The following is an 8,096-nucleotide window of genomic DNA, read 5'->3' on the forward strand; positions in this document are numbered from 1 at the left end:
TTTTCTCCATGCCTCGAAACAGGCCTGCCTCTGACGTGGCCCCATCTCCAGGGCTTCAAACATATTTGCAAGATGGCTGGTTTCTAGGGGCCGACCTCCCCCCAGGGATGTCCTTGTGGGCATCAGATGGGCACCCCGAGAACACTCCCTGGAGACACACAGCCCCTCTGGCCTCGGCCCCGAGGCCTCTCCCCGTCCTGCCCCTGCGGAGACAGCCTCCTCTTGCCAGGATGCTCACTGCAGCCTCTGCAAGACTCTGCCTCCAGGCCGGCCCCTCCCAACGCTCTCCCCAGATGGCAGGGTGATGTCTGAGGTGAGGTCCTCAAGCTTGGCACCACACACCCAGGTCTCCCCCCGCCCCCATTCACCTGACCTCCTCCCAGGGCTCTGCCTCAATGTTTCTCAAACACATCCTCTCTGATCCTCGGCTTGCAGCTGGAGACCAGGTATTTTCCGCTCCATATCTTTCTAGACTGGTTCAGATGCCCCTTCCAGGAAGCCTTCCCAGACTTCCACTGCAGAAGGAACCTCCCCCGTGCTGGGCTCCCACAGCATTGTGTGCCTATCATCATCCCAGATGTGGTGGCTGTGACAGCGGGGGCTCTTCTCACCAGGGACACGGGCTTAGCCACTGATCAGCCAGGGCTCGGCTCAGGCCAGGCTTCCACATGCATGAATGCATGAGGGACGGAATGAGCAAACGACCACCTGCCTCCTGTTTCACATGCAGAAGCTTTATTGATGCACCTGAGACGAAAACGTGATGTGCAAAGGGTGGGCGTAGTGCTGACGACGGGCCCCCAAGTCCCCGAGGTCCTAACCCAGTGCTGTGTCTCCCTCCTTCTCCTTCTGCCTTTCTTCCTTGTGCTGCTTATCCAGGGGTCCACACAGATCCTGGCAGACAGAGAGAGGGGAGCACGGTGATGGGAGGCGCTCTTGTTGGGGGAAGGGTGCAATGAGCTCCAGACTCTGGCGCAATGCATTCTCCCTCCCTGAAACTCAACCTCTTCACCTCCGAATGGGGGCTCGAGGCTGTACGAACAACTGGTGTTTACTGAGAGCTCACCAAGCCCCTAGGTTGATCTGGATTCCTCACAGCCATCGTGCGGATGGTGAAACTGAGGTTCAGGGGGGCCATGTGGCCTGTCCATGGTCCCCAGCTCTTAGACGGGGGCGGCAGGCTACAGGCCAGGTGCCAAGTGGTGCTGTGTGCCCAGTCCTTCCCCGCAGCTCCCAGGAGGGGGGACGGGAGGTGGTTTATGCCACTGGTGGTCACGAGAGACGGCCTCAGGTGGCCAACGGAGACCTTTTTACTTTAATAATAATAAAAAGAATGTATGTCATGTATATCCAAAAAGGTATAGCCCGCTCATCAGCTCTGTGATTTCAGCTGTTATTGCATAGGACACGACCGAGGAAAGCCTCTCCCTGAACACTGGTTGAACAGAAAGTATTAAGGAGATTATTATATAGGTAATTCTCAGTTATAGCAAAAAACAGGGTGGTGGTCCTGGACTTGCGGGCAATTTGGGTGATGCAAAAAACCACAACAGGGACTCCCCACCCACGGGTGTCAGTCGTCTGGGGTGTGGCTGGCAGGTGTAAAGGATCATTATCCTTGTGTGTTTCTCTGTCAAGTTCCCACTGCCACCCTGTCCCTGCTGTTCCTCCTCCCTTGCCGTCCTCCCTGTTTCCCCGGGACTTTCCCCCCCTGGGCTCTCATCCAGTGGGCCCCTAGGGAGCTCAGCTGTCCCTGCAGGGAGACAGGCGCTTAAAGACAGGATGTCCTGCCTCGCTGTGCAGCCGTGGCCGCTCTCCCTGTCTGGGCCTCCGGGGCTGCCTAGTCCTCCTTGCCTTCACCTTTTTCGCATCGGTGTAACTGATCTCTGACTTCTGCATGCCGATGCACGTGATGGCTTCGTGGAACACTCTCATTTGCTCCTCGGTCACTTCTGGCTTGTCAGCTGCAGGAGGGAGTAAGGGGGCTGGGTGAGCATGCCTGGGCCGAGCTGGGACGCCGGGGAAGGTGGGGGCTCTGGGGGCCCAGCCGCAGGGCACGAGGTCTGCTGCGTGAGGCCTGGCTGTGGTGGACGTTGCAGGGCTGCTTACCATAGAAGGACAGTCCCTTGTTCTGCTCATCTTTCAGGGAGTGGCCAAACATGAAGATCCCGGGATCCTTGGTGAGCAGGAGATCGGCAAATTGTTCTTCGCCTGACTCTGGAGATAAAACCTCTGGGTGAGACCACACAGCACAATGGTCCCGGTCACAGGCAAGGAACCCTGGGTGTGCCCATGGCCCCGCAGCAGTCAGCAAAGGCCAGGGGTTCACCTGGGCCATGCGACCCTCGCTCCTACTGTGTGGCAGGTCCTGCGCTGAGATGTGCAATCGTAGGAGCCTCACGTGGACTGTGGCTGTCAGGGCCTTTCTCCCCATTTTCCTGATGAGGAAAGTGGAACCAGACAGGAGCCTCAGGGCTGCCCAGGGCTGCTCGTTTCATCCCATCGGCATTTGTATGCTCCTACCATGTGCTCTCTCCGGGGTGATGGCGGGGACAGGAGGGAGTCACTGTCTCCCTACATAGACTGCCCCGCTCAGATCCCAAAGGAGAAAGAGTAGTTGAGAGAGGCAGGACTGCAGCCAGCCTTGGCTTTGAATTCTAACTCTAATTACAGGCTGTGTGACTTCAGGGAAACTACTTAACATCTCTGTTTCTCTGTTTTCTCAGCCGATCCCAAATGTCCTCTAAGATTGTTTGTGAGTCTTAAGTGGGTTAATTCGAGTAAAGTACTTCAAACAGTGCCTGGCACTTAGAGCTCAAGTCTGTGGGCAGGTAGTACTGATTATTTCAAGTGCGGAGACACGGGGACCTGGGAAATGTACGAAGAGGGCCTATCCTGTGTTCTCTGTGCTTCACCCCAGCACCGCCCCTTAGGCTAGCCCACCCACATGTCCCCATGACACACCCCAGTCCTCCCGCCTGAGGGCTGGTCCTCACCGTATTTGGACAGGGTCCCATTCTCCCGCTGGACCTTCAGATAGCTGGAGTTATAGACGCACTTGTCCCCACTAAAGCCAGACAGAAGAGGCAGAAAAACGGGAAGATCATGGAGGAGAAGTGGACAACCACTGGTCTCTATCATTGAGGGGCAAGAGTTGGTGGTGACTAGTCCGCCCTCCCCATTCCATGGATGAAAAGGCTGAGGCCAGGAGGAAGGAGGGACTTGCTCAAGGTTTTCGAGCAGCTGGGAACAGAAGCCTGGGGCTGGGGATGAGCTAGCATGTGGGAGTCTTACATGGTTTGGTAGTCTCTGAGCAGTACTATGTCATTGGTATGGTTGGGCTCCATGTAAAAGAAGCCTGCTTGGAGCGTTCCAGCAATCTGATTGACCTCCGGGTTATGGAAGGCCGAGGCGATACAAAACCACTTGCCAGAGATCTGGGAAGAAGCCAAGAGCTGATGATAGAGACCGGGAGCCGAATGCCCCTGTTAGCCAGCCAGGTAGATGCCCCCTCCTTTCTGCACACAGGGGCACTGGCGCCCCAGGTCGAGGAGTGGACGTGCAGGAACTCACTCTGAGGATCAGTCCCTCCCCCAGCCGCTGGCTGGCCCCTCCTTGCCCCGTACAGAATGCCCCCTCTGGGGGACCCTGCAAGGAGGCTGCTGCGTTTGGAAGCAGAAGACTGCCAGCAGAGGCTGGTCAGAATGTCACCCCAGGACCCAGGAGAGAAAAGGGCAGAATCAGGCAGAATCAGGCAGAATCAGGCAAGGAGGCCAACCACAAGCCAGCGGGAGAAAGGGAAGCCCAGGGAAGGAGGCAGGAGCCCGTGGCACTCAGGGGCTGGGGACGCACCTGGTCCAGGGTGGCGTTGGTGATGGGCTCCGCCGTGAGGTTGGCACACACCGGGCTCTGGGCGTCCAGCAGGGGAAGGAGGCTCAGGGCGGCAAGGGCCCAGGACAGCGCCATGGCCGGATGGAGAGGCACCTGGACTCAGGCAGAACTGGTAGCTGGAGGGTACAGTGACCTTTATATCGAGCCGTGGGCGGAGCCCTGGAGCCCCCTTATGACGCAATCCGATGAGCGCTTGCGAAATGCCTTGCACAAATCCTTCCCTCCTTCCCCCAAAGCCGGCTCTAGCTAAGGCCTCCAAGCCTGGGTCTAATCAGAACTCTGACCGGAAGGGCTACAAGGGCCCTGTGGTCTGGCTGTTCAAGGCCAAGGTGCTGTGGGCTCGAGTGGTATTATTAAACGTGTAGATTTCCACAGAGGGGTCTCTAAGCAAGCTCTGAGGGTTTTTTTGTTTTGGAGTTTTTTGTTTTGTTTTATTTTAAAGATTATTTATGTATTTATTTATTTGAGTCACAGCAAGAGACAGCGAGAGCGGGTGGGAGAGGCAGAGGGAGAGGGAGAAGCAGGCTCTCCACTGAGCATGGAGCCCGATGCAGGGCTGGACCCCAGGATGCTGGGATCATGACCTGAGCTGAAGGCAGGCACTTAACCGACTGAGCCACCCAGGCGCCCCAGTTTGGTTTCGTTTTGTTTTAAAAGCTCTCATGTTTTTTTTACCCAATTTGTGTTCCACTGAACATCCAGACTTGAGTGAGAGCCAAGCATAAATCAAATGCTGAAGGCTATTTAGACAGCTCCCTGGCCTGGTGGGGCGGGGGTCGGGGATGGGTGGAGGAGGGATCCAGGGTGGGGGTGAAGGAGAAACATGGATTCTCTTCCAGCTGAGTGTGGTAACCACTGTGGTAGAATGAAAGTCCATTGGGGGAGGGGGGCGCCAACCCTGTCCCCGAGGCAGGAATGCTTCCAAAAGGAAGAGGTGTCAAAGTTATATGTCCATTTCCAGTAAAGTTAGTATTACATGAACTGGCTCCCAACATTTAAAACAAGAAATCATTTGCCCGTGGTCTCCACCCCGTGCCACGGGAGCAGGAGGGTGGCCTCTCTTCTCACCAGGAGCTCCCCAGCCCCGGACGGCACCCAGCACTGCAGATGAGGGCTGCCGGGCCCGCGAGCATTTCCACCGACCGGGCAGATCTTTAGCCCTATGAATAAGTACTTCCAAAGAGTCTTCTTATGTTACGCTTACGGCTTTGTATCCTTATTCATTTCATATATTTCGAGTCATTTGTCATGTTTCCGTGTGGTTAGCGGTTGTAATTGCAAAGGACGCGTACCCCTATCTTGCTATTCCTACATCCCACATACTTAATCATGCCCTCTTTTCATATCTGCAGCATTTTATTTTATATTTCCAGCTTTATAGAAATACAATTGCCTTTTTAAAATCATCTTGCCATTCAAGAGAAACAAAAACCTGTCACGGACAAGACTACAATGTTATTCAAAATAGCCCCAAACTAGAAACAGTTCAAATGCCCGTCATCAGGAAAATGAAAAACACATTGTGGCATTTTCATAAAGGGACTATGACTTAGCAGTAAAAGCCAACCAGCTACTGGTATATGAGACAACACGAATGAATCTCCAAAACATTCTGCTGAGCAAACGAGGCCAGACTTAATCAAGCTCATACTGTAGGTTTCCATTTATAGAACATTCTAGAACCGCCAAAAAACGAATCGAGAATGGCAGAAATCAACCCGTGGTTGCTTAGGGGCAGTCTGACTGCCAGAGGCTGTAAGAGCCCTTTCTGAAGTCGATGGCAGGACTCCACGTTTCCACTGCAGGGGGGGTTATGCACGTGATGTACATTTGTGAAAACTCATTGAACCGTAGACCTGAAATGTGTGCGTTTTATTGTATGCCAATTATACCTCAATTAAGTTGATTTAAAGAAAGGAACCTCTGTCCCCAAACAGAGAAGACAAAACATATGAGAAATCAAAAAACACGAACGCTCTTTAATGTGGTGACAATTGGGCGACGCACAGATGCGTCTCCTTCTCCACATCCTTGTCAGAGTGGAATTCCCTTTCCTCTTTGTTTGTTTTTTTTTTTTTGTTTTTTTGTTTTTTGGCGCTCACTTAGTGGTTTGGATTGTCATTGCTCTAATTCGAGTCTTGAGAAAAGGACGGGCTCATCTGCAGGGAAGAGTGGACGCGAGAGAGCGTGTGGCGCATGAAGGACCTGGGGTCCGTGTGACTGGCAGTGGGATTCTGTGGGAGGGACGGGGGCCGATGCTGGAGAGCTTGGCGGGAACCGAGCCTGCAGGGCACGGAAGCCGGGCTGGGAGTCTGCAGTGGACCCTGCAGGTATTAGGAGAAATGGAAAGATTTTCAGTGGGGTGGGAGATGCATAGTCAGATTTGCTCTTTAGAAAGATCCCTCTGTCTGCAGTGGGGAAGGTGGGGTGGTGTCAGGGTAGGGGACCGGCCTGGAGAGGAGTCGGAGGCTGTCGCAGTGGCCCCGGTGTGAGACCATGGGACTGCGGACAGACTGGAGACACTGCTTATCTCAAGGAGAAGCTGATTGTTACATGGAGACAGCACCACCATCACCCTGGGCTATCGGGGCTTCTGCCCAGAGCTCAGAGCTTTAGAGGCTCTCGCAGATCACACACACACACACACACACACACACACACACACACATGTGCACACACATACTTTATTAAATAACACAGATGCACGACTGTCACTTGGGATCTGGTCTCTGGTACTGGCACAAAGTGACCCACAGCCCTAAACACCCTGCTTCACAACCGACTCTGGTCTGGCCCCAGGTAAGCAACTCTTCCTCTCACACCGGATCCTTGAATCACATTCCGTGGCCCCACGTGTAGTGAGGGGCATAGAGAGAAATGAACGCTTGCTCTTACAGCCAGTAAATGGAACGCCTCTCCTCCGGAGGGAGGGGTCCTCCCTGTGGCACAGGTGCCCCTGGAGGTCTCCCTCTCCTCCCAAGTGGCTCTCCAAGGAGATCCTTCAAGTGCACCCAACACTCCCCCGACACAGTACAATTTTCTCTGTCTTCTTACATTTCAAGGATTCTTTAGTACCTCTGTGGATCGAGGGTCTGACAGCCCTCCCAACCCTGCCCCTCCATCTGGCCCAGGCCCAGTGTCACAAGAAGTTTGGCAGGAAATAGGATGAAACGTTTCACACTCACCAGGGCTCTTGCTCACAGTAGGTGTGCAAGACGTCGTAGCTGCCGTTATTTTGAAAGGTGCTCATTATTGGGTTGAACCACATGAAACTGCATTTTATAGACCAGTCGAATATCATTCAGTGTCAGATGATTCGCCCCGCTACTACAGAACCATAGCTCGGTCTATGGTAGCAAGCAGGGAAGGCCTTAGCACCCCCATTTTGCAGAGGGAGAAACTGAGACCCAGAGAGAAGGAATGACCCACCCAAGTCTATGTCCCAGTCAGGAAGGTAGGACTGGAATCCACCTGCCAGCCTCTCCCCTTCTTGCTTGCCCCCCCCCTTTCCCGGCACAGGGCAGCTGGTCATTGGTGCATTGGTGGCTTGATTCATTGTGGACAGAGCAAACACAGGATTGGCCCCACTGGGAAGTCCATTCTGGCTGTTCCCTGACACTCGGTTGTGCAACGGGAGACTGGGAACCACAGCGGCTGTCAGGGCAGGATAGGGCAGGGGACACATGCAAGAGCACTGGGCCTTCCCCAGATTTGGGTCACCATGGGAGGAAAGGGGTGCTAGTGGGAAAGCCCCCACAGGCGGGTCTGAGCAGATGGCAGAGAGGATTATTAAAATCCAGCTATGTTCTCATCAGAGGCCGCATCTGAAGGAGGGGGAGGTACTGGGGGCCAGGCCATGCTGGGCCATTGTCCCTCACTTTGGAGTAGATTTTTCTGCCACAGCCATCACGTGAAGAGCAGCTTAAGCAGGGAGAGGCTGCCCGCCTGGGGGCTAGGGAGCTCTGTCTGTCAGGCATGCCCTAAACTGCCAAAGTCAGGACCTTGGGGCAGCAGGGAGCAGTAAGATAAGCTGCCTGACCATCTGGGGGGCACTGAGGCACCACAGGGAAATAGCTTTCCCAGGGACCTGCCTCCACGATGGCTGCATAAATGACAATGGTGATAATGGTGATGTGATGATGATGGAGAGAACGATGATGATGGTGATGATGGTGATGATGGTGATGATGGTGATGATGGTGATG

General features: G+C 54.3%; 1 protein-coding gene across 1 annotated transcript; it reads right to left on the minus strand.

The window, feature by feature from the left end:
* Positions 1-713: 713 nt before the first annotated feature.
* LOC103680131 (alpha-1-acid glycoprotein-like) lies at positions 714-4,018 on the minus strand. The gene is made up of 6 exons (XM_008709660.2): positions 3,853-4,018; positions 3,295-3,437; positions 2,997-3,067; positions 2,110-2,217; positions 1,861-1,964; positions 714-894 (listed from the first exon to the last, which is right to left on the minus strand). Exons 1-6 carry the CDS (start codon positions 3,964-3,966, stop codon positions 817-819), a joined length of 618 nt encoding a protein of 205 aa, XP_008707882.2. The 5' UTR covers positions 3,967-4,018; the 3' UTR covers positions 714-816.
* Positions 4,019-8,096: the final 4,078 nt, after the last annotated feature.

This window comes from Ursus maritimus, unplaced genomic scaffold (assembly GCF_017311325.1).
Source record: "Ursus maritimus isolate PB19 unplaced genomic scaffold, ASM1731132v1 scaffold_235, whole genome shotgun sequence".
Lineage (NCBI taxonomy): Eukaryota > Metazoa > Chordata > Mammalia > Carnivora > Ursidae > Ursus > Ursus maritimus.

Coding starts and splice junctions, on each gene's coding strand:
- LOC103680131 (XM_008709660.2), bottom strand. CDS start 3,966: ATGGCGCTGTCCTGGGCCCTTGCCGCCCTGAGCCTCCTTCCCCTGCTG. Junction 3,068..3,294: donor CTCAGAGACTACCAAACCAT/GTAAGACTCCCA, acceptor GTCTGGCTTTAG/TGGGGACAAGTGCGTCTATA. Junction 895..1,860: donor GTTACACCGATGCGAAAAAG/GTGAAGGCAAGG, acceptor TCTGTCTGCCAG/GATCTGTGTGGACCCCTGGA.